The 20158-nt window shown below is 46.4% G+C and overlaps 1 protein-coding gene across 2 annotated transcripts in view; it reads left to right on the top strand.

The window, feature by feature from the left end:
- The window catches only part of ABTB1 (ankyrin repeat and BTB domain containing 1), a 28940-nt gene extending 9975 nt beyond the window's left edge, over positions 1-18965 (top strand). For both annotated transcript variants that reach the window (XM_074602623.1, XM_074602622.1), the window contains exons 8-12: positions 4057-4172; positions 9671-9769; positions 10381-10548; positions 13537-13737; positions 15556-18965. In XM_074602623.1, coding sequence (XP_074458724.1) covers positions 4057-4172; positions 9671-9769; positions 10381-10548; positions 13537-13737; positions 15556-15762 — 791 coding nt within the window. In that variant the 3' untranslated portion in view covers positions 15763-18965. The remainder of the gene's footprint in view (positions 1-4056; positions 4173-9670; positions 9770-10380; positions 10549-13536; positions 13738-15555) is intronic.
- Positions 18966-20158: the final 1193 nt, after the last annotated feature.

Below are 20158 nucleotides of genomic sequence, written 5' to 3'. Positions count from 1 at the left end.
CTCATCTGCAAACCACATGGAAGATATTACCATGTGTATGTCTCCTCTTAGACATATGCAGTTGTTTGCTGGTGGTGGGGTACAAGGTTACCACGGTACAGCTGTGCACATGTAGACCAGGGTGCAAGTCCTCATGGAAACTGTATCATAAGTCTTACCTCAGCCATGTAAACACAAATGTAAACATGCATCTGAAGAGATTATAAATGCATTTCTTGGTTTCTTGTTAAGAATAGTGTAAGATAACAGTTTGTGTATTAAGTGGTGGAAAAGGAGAGTGGCGGTGAACACCATGAATAGAAAATAAAAACTACTCAGACAGTCAGGTAACAAAATTATTTTGTGGCATCTTTTGATACCAGAGTAATCCAGTGAGATGCTGGAGATCTCTTTTTTCCCTGTTTTTTCCTTTTTAGCTGTTTATCTTTTTTCTCCCAGGGTCTACTTGAGACCCTGGAGGCAACCATTCCACCTTAATACGTCAAGTTAAAATCTCAGATCGTGGTAGGAAAATGAAGTGTATAGCTTTCTAGCTGGCTGAAGCCATTGCATGTTATGTCATTGGCAACTTAAAGATCATGAAGTCCAGTGGTTAAATTTGTCAGCTGCAAAAGAGCTGACATCTTGGTGGGGTTTAAAAGTGGAAAATGGTGAAGCAGCATTTCAGGTTGGTTGGGAGTTTCAGATACAAGCTCTACTTGGAAATGTAATCCAGACTCCTGGATGGCACAGGACAAATCATTTAATTTCTATGTTCTTTGGGAGGGAACAGTTGTTCTTCATTTCTGAGGTCTGACAAAAGAAATAATTAATGGGTGGTGTAAAGCACTGATGGAAGTACTAGGCTTGATTTTATTTATGACAGGTTGGATTCAAGTGAATAGGCAGAACTGCTGATAGATCTGTTGAATGTTTGTTTCTGAGATCTCATGCAGAAGCCAGGAAAACTTGATTCTCCAGAAAATAATGCATATAAGAATTATAGAAGTTGAAAATTGGGAATGATCTGAGATCACATCATGTCTGGTACTTGACAAAGCATTACTGTTCCCTCTAGTGCATTAGGTATCTCTGCGTGTTCAAAGCACTTTCTGTGGAATTGACAGCTGATTCAGGTCTGCAGAGCAGGGTCATGTCTTGCCTCTGTATTATAAAGTTGAAATGTGCCTAATAAAACAATGTGAACTCAAGCCTGTGCAGCTCCAGTGGATAATGGCAGTCTCTGCAATCTCATTAGCTAGAGTTAAGCAGCATTTCAAAAGCACTTAGTATCTTGGCATGCACGAACAGTAGTTTAGGATTTTAGAAAACCCTGGAGAGGATGACCCAGGGCCTTCTGTTGCACCTGAGCCAGACTTCATTGTGAATGCTTGCATATTTTCCCCCACATGTATATTGTGGCTAGAACAAGAAAAAAAACGTTGCAATGTTTGGAAGAGCTCAGACAGGGTTTGTCCAGATTAAGCCATAATCCTTCCTTTAGAAGTGGAGGTACTTGAAAATAAATGTTCTGCTGTTATTTTTACACGTTTTAGGGCAAAAAGGTTGAGAGCAAGGTTTGTGATGCTTTGTGCCTCCTCATAGCAGAGGCACTGGACGTACAGAATGTGTGGTTATAGCTAGTCGTGGCATTGGGAGCAGGGTGTATAAGGCAGGTACCTGAGCGTGGCATAGTTTTGGAAAGGTTTGGGGATTTGGTGGGGTTTTTTGTGGCTTTTATTTTTTGTGGTGCATTAGCTCAATTGAAACAAAAGACTACAAAGAAGTATTCAGCAGTGGAAACAAAGGCAGCTGATGAATTAGTGGGTGACGTTCAATGTTATACAGCTGGGCTAGGCTGGGAAGAAAGACAAAATCCTCCGTTCTTTACTGTAGTTGGGTTATTCCCTCCAGCTCCTTGCATTGTTTATGTTGCTCTTTTCAGAAAACCCTTCTTTCCTAGTTCTTGCAGGAAGGTGATGGTCCCTGCTGCTTGCTTGCCGCCAACAACTTATTCCTGTTCTGTCACTTTGATGTTTATTGTTTCTGTTAGGAGAGAGCTGCTTGTGATATCAAATTCTCTGCTCTTGGATTTGAGAGACGCAGCGTCTGAAATGTCTCGTGGTAGATGTGCTTCTGAGACAAATCACTATTCTTTGTTGTCACTTTGAAAGTGCATAGATGCTTTGCAGATCCCAAGAGAAGAACACTTTCTCTTGACTACTGCTTAAAACTTGCCGGGTCCATTAGTGCTTACAGAGCCTGATTGATTTGGCAACTATTATAATAGGCACTACACAAATATAAATGATTCTCTTTGCCGGGAAGAATTTCTAATTGCCCACTGAGAAACTTCCTTCTCACACTGGTCTGTAAGCGGACAGGGCTCTTCGAGAAAACACACTCGGTCTTGTTTGTGTTGGTGCCCGGTCTCCTCTTGGCTTATTTACCCTGGAATTCCTCTATCTGAAGGTACCGTTTAATGCTAATAGAGCAGCCTGTCTCCTTGCTGCTGTAAGCTCCCTGTGTAGCAATGATGGTACCTGACTGTCTTGTATTGGTAAACTATCCTTCCCTTTCCACTGTCTTTCTGGGATATTCATCCCATTTGAGGTACAGTGGTGGCATATCTGAAGAGTGCAGCGGTAATGTGGAGGGAGGGGGTGGAGAACTTGTTTTGTGGCACATCATGGTCTTGTTTCGCCCACGGCCCAATGGAGTCATCTGACGGAGCTCATGTAATGCTGTGCAAAATGTCAGGAAAAATGAGGTCTCAAGGTGGCGTGATTCACCTGCGAGGGGTTTTAATGCAGTGAATCATGCCTGTCAGAAATTATTCTGAATGCTTCAGCATGGGGCCGCTTAACTCTTTTGTCCTTGAGAGTTAACTCTGCGTCTCTCTGGCTCTCAACAGTATCTCAAGTCTTCCTCACCGCAACTTTGCATTTTTCCAGTGGTGCTCCATGTATCTTCACATGCTTCCCTATATGCCAGGGACTCTTGAATGTCTTACATGCTCCACTCCTCACCCCAAAGCATGCTGAGCTAAAAACTGGCCTGGGGTAGTGAACTGCGGGAGGGAGGTGGCCAGAAAGAGGAAAGGCTGCGATGGCAGTGGTATCGTAACACAATAGCTGGGTATGCTTTGGGCTGCTGCTTGTTTGAAGTTAAGGGGGTCGGCTTCAATGAGCTCCACCGCAACTTTGGTCAGAGCAAGGCCACAAAAGTATGATCATGTATTTTGCTTCTCCTTTATCAGGCTGTTTAACTGTGTAGGCTGATAGGGTAAGGCAGGAAGACACACTAGGTCTGAAAAAGGCAAATGAAGTCGCCATCTCTGTATGGTTTATTTGATCTCTTTGGTGGTGGTAGCAATGCTTATTTAACGTTTGCAAACAACACAGGCATGCTCAGGAGTCCAGGTGTTTTGGGAGTCTTCGTGCTTTGGGGATCTACAGGTACAGAGTAGAGGACAGAGTCGGGTGCAGAGAACTATTCCCTAAACAAGAATAAGTCCCTTTGTTCCCTGGAGTGAAGTTAGGATGACACAGCTCAAATGGGACACGTGGCTGAGCAGAGAGGCGCTGTTTTAACTAAATACTCCCCGGCATAGGCTTCACCTTAGGTGACACTGTCAGTGGTAGGGGTGGTCAGCTGGGGAAGGCATTGTGTGAGTGGCTCCTACAGGGATTGGAGGCAGCCTGATCAAGGGTCCTCAACTATAATTGATGACAAGGGTTGCGGAGAGCAAGTTAGGCTTGAAATATGCCTGTGGCAACTTCGTGTTTACCACAGTTGATATTCCAGCACAAGGAATTAAGTAGGGGTTTGAGCAGAGCCAACAATACATGCGTCCCCTTCCAGCCCTGCTCACCAGCTCTACTGAGGGGTGCTGTATGCACGTTTACATAGAGGAATCGCATGGGTTTTGCAGTAAAAAAGCTAAACAGCAATAATATTGATGTTTCCTGGAGTGTCTTTCTTTTCTCTAAATGGGAGAGAATGTTTGTAGAGGAATTTAGGCATCTCTGCTCTTTTGTTTTGTTTTGTTTTGTTTTGTTTTTTTGCTTCTTCCAGTCTCTTCCAAGCCAGGGACCTGTGTGAAAGTGCTGACGATTGAGCCCACAGGTAACTGCCGGCTGCAGGAAGATCTGGCTCTTCTAGCAGACTGCGCCCTGCCAGCCGAACTGCGGGTAGGGAGCGTTTATACTACTTCTGGTCTCTGTGGGGCGGTGATGTGTGTGTGTTCACGTGTGTTCGGTTGCATTATCTCCGTTTGAGTTTAGTGCTTGCTCGTTTCCTGGTGCTCCAAATGCTGAAAGCCTTTTATTGCTTGGAAATGCGGTTAAATTGTGTAATGAGGCTGTCAGTGCTGGTTCTTTTGCTTGGATTTTTTCCCCTGGTGGGGCTCTTGGTAAACAAAACCCTTGCCATGTGGTTGGTGGGGATTTCCCCGTTGACTACAATGGGACAAGAATTGGCCCCCAGCTCTTTTTCCTTCTCTCTGGCATCTTTCTTGAGTATCAGAAATGCTTTTATCAGCAGGCGTAGGTAACCAAAGGGACATATAGATGGAAGATGGCTTCCTGGGCTTGCTTGCTAGGAACTGACACCCTGCAGTGTAGAGGGGCTTTCGAACCCTGAAAATATTTCCAGCAGAAACGTGAGTCCCTCTGAAGCAAATTTGACTTGACTGGCAATAGATTTGCTCTTTACCTCTCGTTGACCCTAGGAAATAGCCCACCGTCTACAGGCTGGTGATCACTATGTTAAAATACCATCAGTATTATTAGTTAGACTCAGAGATGTGAATCTTCGCTCCCTGTTGCAGAAGTACAGGATAAATATTAGCGGTCTTCATTCTCCCTCCCTGCATCTGTTGTTTTCTGTAATATCAGCAGATTCACTTTCCTCTTATGTCTGTCTTTTTTTTTTTTTCCTCTCTCTCTCTTATACCAAGCACTGAATTTAATAACATGAACTCATTTTTGGTGGCTGCTGTGCCCAGAGGTTCTATGACTGAGTGAGGTAGCAAAGTTTATTGTCTTTTTTCTTTTTGTCCCCTGGCACAGAGCGCGTGTGTGTGCATGAGAGCGTGACTGACCTGCTGGATAAGGTCTCGTACCTGTAATAAGCCGGCGTGTTTTATGCTGGTGTTTGGCAGTCATGTTTCTCCAAGTACTGAGCACTTTATAGAGGGAGCTTTTCTCCATCAAGTTTCCATCTACCAATGTGGAAATCTTTGCTACGTAACCTGCCTCCCCTAAATAACTCCGTCTCTAAATGTGGCTTTCAATATGCTTTTCTGTATGTTTGCAGGCTTTAAAGGGAGGCAATACTCTAAGTAAGGCTCAGATTTACCTCCCCAAGAATTAAAAAGAGGATCATGGGCCTCAAAACAGTGAAATTCACATAAATTCTAACTTACTTCACAAATAAAAAAATACTTTCTGTTTGATTGCTGGTTCCCAGACCTTGATACCTTCCTGTTGATTTAAGCTTTTCTTCTCAAAGATTAGAAACGCTTCCCTTTTAATTCTTTCACGCAGAATAGGAGCTGGAAGGAAAATATGAAACTTGGAATAATAATCTGACAGCACTGTGAATGCCTCTGTGAGCTGTGGTTTTCTGGCTATGTTCATAGACCAGAACGAAGGCAGTTACAGCAGCATTAGACTTGTTATGGCTGTAAAAGTGAAGAGGGCGCACACCTGTTCACTGGAGAATTTGTATGTATGCATGAGTATGGGTCCTTTGTTTAAGCTGGGTAAATTCTAAAAGATTTTTTTTCTCTCTCTAGGTCTTATTTTTTTTTCTGTTAACTTACAAAGACTGTATGAACAAAGTTCTTCATCCTATTGCCATTTGTATCTCATCCTAATGTTTGCAAATTGCTCAGTTCTGTGAACTAAGAGACTTTGTTCCAGAACAGAGGATTCACGCATCCTCATTCTTACACGGTTTGATGCCGTACAGGGAATAGTATACAAGCTATATAACCTAAAATGTCAGGGACCACTGAATAGTCACGTACAAAGATCTGTGTTCTTGAGAGGAACATCCATTTTTTTCCAGCCTATACAGAACAAAATAGGTATTGAGCTTCTGGATAAAAGCCAGCATTTCTTGATGACATTTCAGGTAACGCTCAGAATTTGGCAAGAGACATTCTGAGCTGCTGCATGTCGTGTAATGCCTTGTTACGTGAAATTGGGATGTATACAACTTTCTGTTTTACTATGAACAAATAATTTGCATGTAATGTCTTTGGTATTTGAATGATGCAGAAAACTCTATGCATCCCAATTTCATAGTTCAGTAATATGCTATATGACTAAAACAATAATTAATATTTGATATCCAATCACAGTTCATTATTAGTTTTTAGGGTGAGACCTGTCTATTCTTTGTACTTTTAAAAACATTTGTAGTCTTGGTATCTTGTTTCTCATTCCTGTTTATACTTGAAAGCCTTTTCTCTTTCAGTGTTTGTTTTTAGAGGTGTTGTTGTTGTCTCTATTATGTTTTAAACTAGTAATGGCCAGAATTTTTCTGACCACAACAGCTGCTGCTTTGGTTTGGTGCAATAAAATTTAGCAGTGACAGATTTAAGTAAAATACCACCAAAAGCCAGGCAGCTGTCAAAAACCATGTGGCTTTCCACTGTCTGCCTGCCTGGCTCTTCATCTCCTGGCTGCCAGGGGACCTCTGAGTTAGAGACTCCAGGGCTTCCAGTACACGAGACCGTAGGCACAGTTTTTCATGACCTTTTAACTGAAATCTTATTTTTTCCAAACCAAGATGAAATCAGACTTAAAAGGATCAGAGTTTGCCATGAAATAAACACTGCTCTCTCCATCTGTATTGACGTTTGGTGTGGCTGCAAAAAAATGTGACCGTTTGTCACTTTTGGGGTAAGGCTGAATCTTGTAATGCGTAGAAAGAACAGTTGGAAACGAGTAGATGGGTTCCATCTTGTCTGTCTCCGCACCTGTGTAGCGTGGTTGTCCGTGGCAGTTATTCCTGTGCTTTGCTTTGCCCGCTTGGCAGAGGCAGATTAACTGAGCTATTTACAACATGCTTCCAATTTTTTTTTTTTTTTTTTAATGCAGTCCACTTGCATCTGGTTATGGGCTGGTAATCTTCTCTTGGATCGCTCACCCCTGTATTTTGTGTTGTAATTTATTTACCATTTTCTTGCTGAGATAATCTGGCCAAGGCACAAATTGCTGCCACTGCTTTTTTGTATGTTTTTGCCTCCAGCAACGTTTCTATTTAAGCACTAATAGCAAATTCGTAGCAACAAAGACTTGGTCCTCCACATGTGATGGCTGGAAGATCCTGTGAACGTTGAAAGCAGTCTTACGCTGTAGAGGTTTTGAGAGTATCTCTGTATGGTGAATGAGTTATTGTGAATGTGTTTGCACCTTGTAGGCTAGAGTATTTTGTACTTCCTGGACAACGTGCTTAACTTTGGCAGCTGTGCTTTGCCTGGGCAGGGCGGTATGCTAAAGAGGTTGCTTGAATTGGGGAGGATGGGAGGAATAAGCCCGTTTTTTGCAAGGAGACCCTGAAAGGGAGGTGAAATTCCTCAAGCGTGACAAGGCAGGAGAGTAGAAGCAGTAGAGGCTTAAAAGGGAAGTAAAAGGGAAAAATCTGCAAATCCACTTCATGCTGAATGGGAGAGACAAAGACATGAACCTGCTTTTGTAGTAGGAATTGGAAATGACCTTGTAAACCTGAGCATCAGAGCGGGGGCCAGGCAAGGCTAGAAGCAGGAATTTGAGCCTGAAGGAGTTTGTAATTCAGGAGACAAACTGTGAGACAAATCAAACCCCCATGTCCATTCCAGGGGGATGGATTCCTTTTAAAGATTTACCTTTGGACAATTAAAGGGGAGCAAAGAAGGGATGCAGGTAGGAGATGTGGAGTTTATGTCTCAATTAAAACGCTAGCGCTACAAAGAGTGGCATCTTATCAAAGCCAGTTTCTAGGTTTGCTTTACCTGTAACGTGCCTGCAAAGTGCCTTGAAATGTGCCTTGAAAGTCATGTCAGAACTTCTAGGAGAGGACACGGAAGCTGTGTGCGGAGGGTGGGGGTAGCAGCAAGGCAAACAGAGTGGGCAGTTGGATCATGGCTACTGGCATTTGTAACGGGGTGCCACAGAGCGTGTGGCTGCAGACCCCAGACCAGTTTGTTCGTTGCCTTGTAACATGAGACACAGGTAACAGCAAGATAGCAGCCTGGGGAATCTACAGCTGGGGCGACCTGATCTCGTCTTCAGGGCTGGAGGCGCCCTTTGTGTTACAGCTGTATGAAGAGCAGGGAATACATCAGGTGGGGAGCGTTCCTTGGATTGCTGCATCTCTTCTGGGAGAAGTCGTCCCAGATGGGGAAGGACTCACGGGGGAGAGGTGCTGTGGAGAGGCAGCATTACTGTGACAGCCACGCGTGGAGTTTGAATGTCACTGGGCTTACTCTCCTCTGAATAGGAACCAGAAGCTGCCAAGTGTTGCATTGGACAGACAAAGACCCTGGCAAATGGGGCCAGATTGCCGTGTTCAGTGGTGGTATGAGCTTTTGCCAGCTTGGTGCCTTGCCACATCCGAGAACCTGTTTTGTGAGAGAAACCCCACTGCATGCGAACGGAGCTTGGCTGAGGGCACCAGCCCAGTGTGTTGCGGGTTGTGCCTGTTCCGCTTGGGAGGGAGAAGTCATCTGGCTCTTCAGTAAAGCTGAAAGGTAGTTGCGTTCAGTTAGGATGGAGGCAGGCGTGTTGAAATGGTGCTTAGATATTTGCGACTGCTCAGCCCAGGGTTTTCCCAGGTGCAAACTTGGGATGTAACTTTCTTGGATGAGAGACAGTGGCAATAAACTCCTCAGCCCAGGCAGCTCGGGGGCATGTGTTTGGAAAGCAAGAACCAGGGGAAACTTTTTTTCCAGGGATTAATTGTCTTGGTTACATGATGTGAACATAAACTCTTTTTTACAATTGAGTTACCCTGTGTATAGGATTAGGTGAAAGTGAAGATATTTGGAAGTGTCACTTTAAAATAACATAAGGCCAACAGATTTTTTTGTGTGTGTGCGCGCTGTCTTTGTTGGCATGGGGGACAGGGAGGAGGTGTGTTGGTGTTAAAATAATTCACTAGAGTATTAATACTGCAACAACACTATCTTTGGCAGCAAATCAAATGAGAAATTTAAAATGTGCTTTAGAAATGTTGGATTGTTCAAGCGAGGCAGTAATTGTAGCCAAAGCACTTTAAACTGGCGTATACGTCTGTGTAATCTACATGTTACTACATCTACCTGTACATCTACAGGAAGGGCTAGTCCTAAGCTCTAGTATGCTTATGATACCCACTACGTGAAGTAAAACTTCACCTCCACTTTATCTGCCATGTTAGGAGGCACAGAAAAGTTTTCCAGAGATGTATGGAGGGTCAGGGTGTTCCCACGGTTAAGGGAGGCAGCTGTAACTTGTACCAGGAATATCTCCATCAGGAGTGCAAGGACTTCAGTTCCTCACATTGAAACCTGTATTCAGAGCATCTCTGGTGCTCTGTACTGTGCTGAGGGAACAGGTGGATGGTTGCTTCTGGGAAGACCAAGAAGTCCAAACCTGGGACGATGAACATGGGTAATGCACGAATGTTAAAGGTAGGGTTTTCTATTTTCTCTTTCTAGGTTGGTTTTGGGGAGTTGCCATTTGACAGCACCGACAACTTTAACAGCTGTCCTGACGTGTGTTTCCGGGTGGCAGATTACAACTTTTTGTGTCATAAGGTATGTGCTTGTGCTATACTTCATTCTCCTTCCTTTTTGCCATGAGTCTAGTGTACCTGTCTCCCCTGCTCATCCAGTGCTGCGTGCGCTCTGCAGAAGTAGCATTGTCTCATCAGCTGGAAAACCAAATGTCTTATTGTAGCTGGAAACTATATTTAAAGCATATAACAAAACAGCAAACCCTGCCTTTCTTGCAGAGGTGAGGAGATAAATTTATGGATTCAGCTCAGCATTCACAGCTGCAAAATCTCTACTGCTGGCTTGTGAGTTCAGTGTCTGGAGAGGGGAATGTTTGAGCTGTAAGTAAACAGTAAGTTTGCAGTAAGCAGTAAGAATGCATTTTGAGATCCAACCTCAACTCAAACTCCTGCCCCAATACCATGCTACTTTCCAATCTCTTAAGTTTATAGATTGTTTTTTTTTGGTTCTGAGGGTAGGCATGGATAGAAATAAGGTATGGAAAAATTGTTGGAGATGCAGGTTTAAAATATAGGGAGAATCGGTGTTACAGAGCAAGAACTTGGGAAATGCGCTGACAGCTGGTTGGTAGTGCTGTGTGGTTTGGTGCAGTAAGAAAGATGCTAGTTTTTTGGTTTTTCTTCCTTCTCCAGGCATTTTTCTGTGGTCGCAGTGATTATTTCAAAGCCCTCCTTGAAGACCATTTCAGTGAGAGTGAAGAGCTGCAGACACAGCCCAGCATCCCTGTGGTGACTCTCCACAACATCTCAGAAGACATCTTCATCCGAGTCCTCTACTACATCTACAGTGATGATACCGAGGTGAGGCTAGCCATGGAGCCTTTCCTCCTGTGCTGGTTAATTCTGGAGGTGTTCACAGCAGTATTTTCTTACAGCATCTGGAGGCGGGTGTGTGTGTGGTTTCTTAAATCCCACTGCCCTGCTCTGCTACATCACTTCTGTCTCAGGAACCCACGTACTGGGACTTGCTGTTAGCCAGGCAGGGATCTAGTTTATGTGCATGCCATTAGTCAAGAAAATCCCTAGTCTTTAATCCCATAACAAAAATTCGGAAATTAGGTTGCACGTTGTATGTTGGCGTGATAAATGCAGGGCGTTGCAGATTTCCCTCTTGGGCTCTGTGGAAGAATAAGGTGAGCAGCTGCCAGTAGATGGCAGATTGAACACGTTTGGAAATGTGGAAAGGTTGAGAGTTTCGGCTTATTTACTCTTGGCATCATAGCCCGCTTTTCCATTTGTAGCAAGTCATTATTTCCACTGTTACTTATTGTTGGGATGGGAAAAGGTTCCACTGGGAGACCAACGCCTTGCTGTGCTCAGTATTGCAAGCAGTAAGAAAATGGCTCTAACCCACTTAGTTTTCAGCTAGTGGAAGGTGCAGCAAATCTCAGCTTTTAAGCAGTTTCCTGCTCTGGTTTTGTGCAAATGCTTTCAGCAGGTCTAGCTACAAGATGCCAGAATGCATTCTGGCATTAGGGCAGTGAGCAGAGACGCTGCCGCACCTGCCAGCGTCACTTCTCCCAAGCAGTATTTGTGCTCTGGGTTAGGTGCCACATACAGAGAGTGCACACAGCTGTGACCTTGTTTCTGCTGATCCGTTCACCTCCGGGTAGCAGCAGGGAACGTGCGGTAGGGAGAAACGGCAGCAAGGGCAGGATTGCCATTGGTATGCTGGAGAGCACACGCTTCACTTCTCTGCACTCTTCCCTCAGCCACGCACTGAAAGGGCAGGCAGAGAGGGAAAGAAGCATGTTGGGGTTGTGAAGACCCTCCTGACCTTGTGACTGCACTGCAGCGTGACCCTGTTCCCTTGCGCCTCTCCAGTCTGCTTGCCCTCCAAGCAGCCGTCCCTTTCCAAGGGGTGCCTCAGCTGCCCTGTCAGGACTTGGAGCAGGAGGACAGACCAAAAATCTGTTGGAGTTGAAAGGGTCTTACTTACATGTTTTCTATGCAGGATGGTACCATCGCAGAAACTAGCTTGGATTTCAAACTGAGCAGTCAAGGTATGAGCTTCTGCAGAGAGTTCATCTGTCATGAAAAACTGCTAGGAAAAATGGTCAAGAAAACAGGAATATGGCTCAAGTTCCACACTTATGTGGAGTGTTCTCCCTGCCCTGGGTATCTTCAGTCAGGTGTCAGCACCCTCAATTCCACTTCTGTTTTTCCATAGGATTTATGTCTCTTTACCATGTAATAGTGACAATGCTTGCAGTTGGAGGGAAGAGTGTGTGCAGAGGACAGAACGAGTTCCAGATGGAAAGAGAAGTTGCTGATCAGGGTATTTATGTGGGCTGAAGGGGGCTTTTGGAGGAACGTTTGCCGGGTTTATCCTTGATCAAGCATTTGGGAGCTGCTGCCATCAATAGTATTGACTCAAATGCCTCCAACTCGTGAAGTTCTTGGAGCTTATGAAAGGACAAAGCAGCACTTGATTAATAACCCCAAGAGCTTTGTTACACCACTGTGGCACTATAGCATTCATGACATGCCTCTAATACATCTCGCATCCTTCTGCACAGCTGTTGCAGGGTGTTATACAGCTGAGACATTTGCTGTGAGTAGTCTCTCTAAACACTGGTGTGGGCAGCTGTGGGGGAAGAGACAATCAGCCTTTTGCACTTGTCAGAGTGAGCAACCACATGTGTAGCTGTGGACAGCAGGGTTCTTTCTCGCTGCTCAGCAGTTATCAGGGCAGTGGACCACGCTGCACCAGAGTTACCATTCCTCAATCTAGACCAGTGTGGCTTGGTCTCTAGATGCAAGTGATCTCGCCTCCTCCACAGCCAGGCTATGCTGCATCCTGCAGATTTGCTGTTAAAATGGATGTGGGTAACTGCACTCTTTGCACTTCACATTAGCAGGAACAGAACTGTGCAGAGAGAGGATCTAGTTCCAGGTTAGTGACGCAGATGGCTTACTAAAATAGGATTTGCCCAGCCAGGGAGAAGAGACTGAGTGAAGCTGGAGGTGGTGTCTCCAACATTATGTATGCTCAGATCACTTGCAAGGAACAAAAGTACCCAAGAGGGAAATGGGAGGGTGATTCTCTAGCTCAAGCGCCTGAAAATGTTAAAGGCCATTCACGACAGTGCGAGTTTGAACATCTGGTGCTTGAATTTAGTTCAGTTTGAATGCCTGATAGAGCTCCAGTAGCATTTGATGTGCAGAGTCTGTTCTGTACCTAGTGGGGCCTCACCTGTAGTTTATTTGGGGTGCAATTTTCTGTCCTTGGATGCGTCCCTGTGCCAGGGAGGTTGTACTGGCTGAGTTCACAGAGCCAGTTTGGGGAGGGAACTTAAGAGAATGTTGCACATTTTTCACAAAATGCAGGTCCAGCAGTACAAAACAGGAGGAAGAGTCCTAGCTGGGGACAAGGCGCTCTGTTCTGCCATTTGTCGCTTTGAAGGGCTTTCAGTACTTCTGGTACAAGCTACCTCCTTCCACTGCCACATTGAATATTTCTTAGCAGCCGGCTTTCAGCTGCACTTCAGTCTTCCAGCGTTGCTTTGTGCTTAGCTAGAGGGGTTAGCTGCAGCGTGGCAAACCTCTTGCTTTGTGCTGAGCAAGCTGCCTCTGCAGCATTTTAAACTCCTCTGTGGTAACTGGGTGGAAGAGCTCGCCCTGAAGGACTGAGCTCCTGTCTCTCCATAGTACTGCTAACACTTGTCAGGTCATGGGCCAAATGCCACTTTAGGGAATCTCTGCTAAAACACAAGAGAAGAAGGCAGTTTGCCAGAGACAACTGAAGTGGGTAGGACTGGACAGTAATTCTCCTCTTTCCATTGCCAGCTGTCCCCGGAAAACGCCTACGATGTGCTGTGCGTGGCAGACATGTACCTGCTGCCTGGGCTTAAGCGCCTTTGCGGCAGGACCTTGGCTCAGATCCTCGATGAGGACAACATTGTCAGCATCTGGAGGATCGCAAAGCTGTTCCAGCTGACTCGCCTGGAGGACCAGTGCACGGAGTACATGGCAAAGATCATCGAGAAGGTAGCGGAAACACCCCCTACTGCACTTACCACATGTGCCCGTAAATCTATCTGCACAGTGAGCCATAGATACAACAGATCTAATGGTTGTACTTTAGTCCGTAATAAATGGTTGACCGCTCTGGTTAAACGTGCTTCCTGAAAATGAGCAGCAGTTAAGTAGCAATGCACATGGTGAGTTAGGACAGAGGATGAGGAGTGGGGCGGTACCTGATGCTGCTGCAGTAAGCCAGATACTAGTGGCTGTCTAGCACATGCCTGTGGACTGTGGGGTGAAAAATGTGTCCCCAAAGTTCTTCAGGTGCCAAGTGCCATGGGCGGGTGACTTTCACTGAGCTTTCAGCCACTGTGCCCAAAGCAACAACGGTGTTGCCTGAATACACCGGCTGCAGCCTGGAGAACCCCATGGAGTGTGCAGGGGAGCTCTGTGCAGGAAATGTTTTTTGGTGTTTGCTGGAGGGAGTTCTTCCTGGCGTAACGCTACAGAAAAGAGTAATCAATGTGATATGTACTCTCCTCCAAGATGACAAATCTAACAGTAGGGATTTCCATAGGGGAAATTTGGCTGCTGAGCAGCTAGAAGTAATGAATCTAGCACTGAAGTTTTCTTTTTGGGGCTCCATTTAAGTATAATCCTGAGTGATTATAGCTTGACGTTTCAAGATTTGTGGAGGAAGCTGCCATATGGAAGGATAGACTAGAATCTATGGGGTGTTCTGATCCCGAGACAGATCTTTATAAATGGCTTGTACAGTTCACATGGGAATGTAATATTTTCACCTGCATCTTGAAAGGTGTGAAATTCCTTTTGGCATGTGAAAATAGCAAAGGAAATGATTCTGGGGCTGTTACTTTGTTCAGTGTATAGCTTGGGGATGATAGACGCATCAGTATGCACCCAGATTCTGGCTTCTGAAAAGGGAATTTGGTTTGCAAGCTGAATGAATGTGCCAAGTAGAAACCGGGCAAGGTAGGGCTTTGCGTTCCCCTTCTCTAGCCTGAGCGGGAGTCCTCGGACCCAGCATTGGCGGTGTGCCTTCCTAAGGGTGTTGGCACAAATGGAGCCACCCCAGCTGTTCAGACATCAGCAGCTGCCAGTGGAAATGCACTGATGATGGCAACAAGGAGAGGTTTTGGCAGTGTGCGTAGCATAGAGCGGGGCTCAGCAACCCGCTGTGCCCAGGCACAGTTTGGTAGCGTAGACAGACGGAAGCTGCCTCTCGCCCTTCAGCACACCACATGTTCCTGGGGAACTTGATGCAAAATCATTCATGAGTGACCTGATTCCGTCAGGTTGGGCGCAGAACAGAGCAGCTGCCTTGCTGTGATCTGCGGGTCGGCTGTTGGTGGTAGGGCTGTGAGCCATGGTGGGAATAGAGTCATCTGTGGCTCCTGGTTCTGAACTGGGCACCAGCACCTGCTGTCTTGTCTGTTGCAAGATATTTCCCAAAAGTGTCTGGCAGCATCTCCTGGTTCCTGCTGGAGAGCCTTTCTGGAGGGAATATTGTGTATGTTCACGTGCCCCAATACCACAACTACAGGTGCTTAGTTAGTGGGTATTACGGTGCGCTACTTGAGGTGCAGATTGCTAGTGGCTGTGGCCATTTATTGTTGGAGTATTACTGCCTCCTTAGGATGAATGGCATCTCCAAGTGGCGTCTGTAGAAGACATAGGAAGATTTGGGTCTCCGTGTACCCTTAGCATTCCCTTTTCTTCTGTGGGATCCCTCAACACTGGCTGAGCCCATTATCCCAACCCTATACATCCCTTTGCCTGTCGTCTTCTCTTCCTAATGGTTACCTTGTCCACCCCATACAGCTGGTGGAGTTGGAGGAGTTTGTGGCTGCTGTGAAGGAGAATGCGGAGGCTGTGGAGGAACGGCAGGAGACTGACTCCATTCCTCTGGTTGATGACATCCGCTTCCACATCACCAGCAACGTGCAGACTTACAGTGCCATCGAGGAAGCCAACCAGAAACTTGAAGCTCTGGAAAACCTCCTGGCCAGTATAGGGCTTGAGTGCTGATGTGTGCAAATCCTGGCTGTCGTGTGCAGCCCGTGTAGCCCCCACTGGGCTGGCTTGGAGCGTGAGAACATCTGAGTCTCTGAATGTCTCTCTTCCCCTTCTTTGTCCTCCTTCCCATCCACTTTCAGGCATGGTTTCTTTTTAATTTATTTATGTCTGGACATTCGTGTGTCTGGTTTGTGTTTGTTTTTATTTTAGTGGTTTTTTTTGTTTCTCCTTTCAGAAGTAGCTCCCAAAGCTCAGCCCAAGTCAGTAGCTGCTCCTTTGTACAATACAATGCGGACAGGAGACTGCAAGCTGTTGGCAGTGGTAAGGGAGCTGTGCTGGGGGACTTGGTACTGCCTGGTGTTAGGACCCATCCTGTTCTGCCCAACGACACACTGCTGAAACTGGTTCATGCCAGGATATTTGTTGAATTGCCACCAGCAGAGGAAGACAACTGGATTAAACTCTCCAAATAAGTGTAGTAGAAAGGAGGCGGCCTTTCTTTCACTGTCAGCATTATAAGATTGGCAAAGGTGGGCAGTGCTTCCCTAACAGGGACACAGGAGTACTTGGCTATATGGAAGGCACTGTCTTCAACTGCTGTTGTAGGTCTTGGATGAAAAAAACAAAGTGATTTTCAGGTCTTCCATAGCTTTTCATTGCTTTGAAGTGCTCAGAATTTAAAAGCTTTGCTTTCTGAACAAACATCTTTGGGAATACAGTAGAGACCAAAGTCCTTCCATTCTTAGAAAGCAGTAGCTTTCAATGCATAAAAAAGGGAGAGCATCCCTTTTATCCCTAACAGGGGAAGGAAGCACCTTCTTCTTGGAAACAGCACTTTTCCCTTTCTTTTTGTCCATTGTGGTAGAGCAAAACTGGCTTGCTGGTGGGTCAGGGAAGAGGGGTCAACGGAAATCTTTTTTGAAAGGAAAAGGGGCCTTTTGGATCTCTCGCAGGGCAGCTGTCCCACTCGTCGACCTTCTGGCTTTGCTCAGCCTCGAGCCTTGTAGCTTCATTGTTCTCCAGGAAATTCACTGTTTGTACTAATGAATGTTTTTGAATCTGTGTTCTGCAGTAGGTCTTGTTATCTGGCGTTGTCTCCCTAGGCTCCTAATGAGGATAATGATGTTCTTTCTCCTTGGCGCCAATCAGCGGGCAATACCCCTGCATAGAGCTTGCCTTGCCAAATAGGCTGCCCTCCGAGCTGTTCATCTGCAGAACGGCACGTTACGAGAGTCTTGGGTCTCCAAGGCACAGGCCGGGCATACTTTGCTGTGCTGTGAGTTGGGAGGGAGAAGAGGCATTGTGTGAAGCACACAGGGAACCTTGCACAGACAGTGGGCTGCCGTTACTAACCCATATCGTCATTTTGGTCACTTAGTGAGGCAAGAGCCTGAAACAATCCATGTCAGGTGTGGTTTTAGTGTTCGAGGTGGGAACTGGGCATGGATCCCCTGCAGCTTCAGTCTGTTGTTTTCTGTAATGGTGGTGGTGCTTCACATGGATGAGGAAAGGATTTGGAGATCCAGTGTTTAACAGGGACTTGCTACAGGTGTGGATGTACTGGGACGATGGGTTTCTCTTTGCTAATCACACCCGGTAAGAAAGTGATGCTCGCACACCCTGTGAGAACTGCAGCCTTGCTGCCCTGCTCAGAGTACCTGCCCGTCTCTGGCGTGCCTTGCAGCCGTTTGCATGTACGTGGGCAGGCTTTGGGCACCACTTGCACTGGGCAGGCTGGGTTTGGTTGCAGCGAGGAGGGGGCATCGGAGTTTGGCCGCTGTCCTCGAGAGAAGCTGGACTTCGGCAAAATCATGTGAGGATTGAGTTCCACTTAACAGAAGCTGGGGACAGAGCTGGCGGGGCAGGAATGGGGTGCATTGACCTACCTGGACCCCAGATGGTTGTGTACTTTGTTATCTGTGTTTAACTGGTTTCTCTTGCAGAACAAGACTCTTTGGGGCAGGGGATGGTGGCTGCAGGGCTATTCAAGCAGGGAAGGCTTTGATTCTTCTGTTTCAAAACGCTTGAGAGGAAGCGCAAGGAGTTCTTGTAGTTTGGTTTCTGCAGCCGTATTAGGGTGAGGGAGGAGGATGTGTCCCCGCAGGGGTGTGTTGCTGTATGGAAGCAGGGAGCAGCAGGAGTGGGCTTCTGCTTGGGGTGGTGACATGGAGAGGAGCTGTGTGTTTGTTGTGTGATTTGTGGAATGTACCTCCATGTCCGTCTCTAAGCTTGGTGCGGCTTTGACAGGACCACCAAAGAGCCCAGCACAACTTGAACTGATAAAGGCATCTCAGTGGACTTGAGGAGGGGGAGAGCTATTGAGAAGGCTTTAATATGAAGTCCTATATATTTTGGAGAAAGAAGGGTGAAAGAGAGCTACCTGTTCTCTTGCTCAGCGGAGTGTCAGGCTCATGAAAGCCTGCTACAGAAACAACCGACAGCTTAACCCAGCTGGTTCAGTTGCCCTGCGTTTCTCTTCCCTATATGGCTGAAGATGATGCTGAACATATAAGCAGGATGTTTAGTTTATCACATCCCCTCTGCTCCTCCTGCATAAATTCCGCATCTGACATCTTAGTATTCAGCTTTCCACAGCAGTGGTTGTGACAGCCCTGCACAAGGCTTGCACGGAGCCAGCAGAGAACAGAACGTGGCCTTTGCCTTCTGCTTGTACTGAACGAGATGCAGAAACAGGATTACCCAGGAATGTGCTAATGCTTTTCTCTGCGGATGCCTCAGCTGCTAAAAGCAAAATGGACACTGGTGGTGGGCAAAGCAGGAGGAAGGCAGAGGAGGGGCAGCGGTGCTGGGGAGCGTTTTCCATATGGCTGCTCTTGCATACTTCCATTCCTGTGTCCTTAAGCGTGCAGCAAGTGAGGCCGCAGTTGTACACGTGGGAGGAAAGGTCGGTGTGGCCTTTTGATCGGCCTCCCCGGCAGGGCAGTTCCACACGGGCTGCCAGGCAAACGCCTCGTCAGTCTGCGTGCACTTAGTGGTCACATCTGTGAGCCCCGTCAGATTGTCCAATTACTCGGGGTCCTTTAACTCCCCCATCCCTTTTGGCAAAATAGGGCTATCAAAAAGCATAAGCAGATGGTCAGCATGCAGGCAGACTCTCTAATTAAGATGACCCAGGTCAAAACTTAGATTTGGATTCACTTTATTCTTGCTGCAAATAATTTTATCACAAAATAAAAACCTTTTGATTTTTCTTCCGTTGCCAGTGTCCTATTTGTGTTCTGTTGCCTCTGTCCTTTTTATTTACTACTAGCCACTTGTTGAATTAAGAAGATTGTAAAATTTATCAGAGCAACAATATATTTAAGAAGAAATGTGTAAGCATGTGTGCAGCAATAAAATAGTATATTTCACTATATCTCTTCCTGCTGTGACCTTTTGTTACCAGCTGACCACGTCAGTGTGGCTTTATTTCTGAAAGGACTCGGTGGGCTCCTTCAGCTTATTTTCCTGGGCCAAGGGCTGGCTCTGCACCACCTGGCTTCCAAGCAGTGAGGAAAGCGTGACTGTGCTCTCCTCCCTTGGTGACCCCTTCGTACGGTCCTGCCAGAACACGGGTGTAAAGCACTGGTTTGGTTTTACTGGTTCCTTCCTGCCAGGGTTATTCTGCTTCGTTAGCAGCCCTGTGGCACGGGCTTGGTCACAGGGGAGCTGGTGGAGGGTGATGCTTATCTTGGAGAGATGCTCTGGGCAGCCCCCAGCAAGTAAGTTGTCCCTCGCTTCTTGTCACCCCGAGCCTCTCTCATTGCTGACTGTCCATTAAAGCTGAGGATGGAGATTTCTCAGCCTCTGTGCTTAACTATTCTGACTTGTCCAGTGCACCCTCTGAAACATGTTGTTTTCTCCAAAACTGCAGGTCTGCTGAAGTGCCTGGGCAGTTCCTCTCCTCTCTGAGGACACAGACGCTTATTTTCTCTTCTCCCTTCTTGTACGTCTGGGTGGCTGCGATGGTTTTGGTGGCAATCACTGAGCTGCCTGTGTGCAGCCCTTGTTGACTTCGGAGCATGACTGGCATTCAGGGAAGGAGGATACAAGCCTGTCCCCGCGGCTCCGTGTAGGGACGTGCAGTTTTTTTGCGGGGGGGGAGGATACTAATAGCATCTGAATGACTAATGCTGTTGAAGGGAGGGACTGGTCTTTGGAAAAGTTCAAGAACTAATCGGGCTTTTGGGACTTGGCAAACAGCGCTTACAAGGAGTATCCTTGTGCTGTGAGAGCCGGGAGTAAAAGATGAGCCTCTTTAAGAGGCTGGAGCTGTCGATGTTGGTACAGTCATGGTCAAACTGTGGAGATGGCACCTTCCCACGGAACAGCTCGCAGTCGGCGTGCGTTGACAGACTCGTCTGCTCAGGGTGACACCGCGTTTTATTCTCTCTTGCTGTGGGCAGCC

This window comes from Larus michahellis, chromosome 10 (assembly GCF_964199755.1).
Source record: "Larus michahellis chromosome 10, bLarMic1.1, whole genome shotgun sequence".
Classification (NCBI taxonomy): Eukaryota; Metazoa; Chordata; class Aves; order Charadriiformes; family Laridae; genus Larus; species Larus michahellis.
This window is presented reverse-complemented; position numbering and strand designations above follow the sequence as displayed.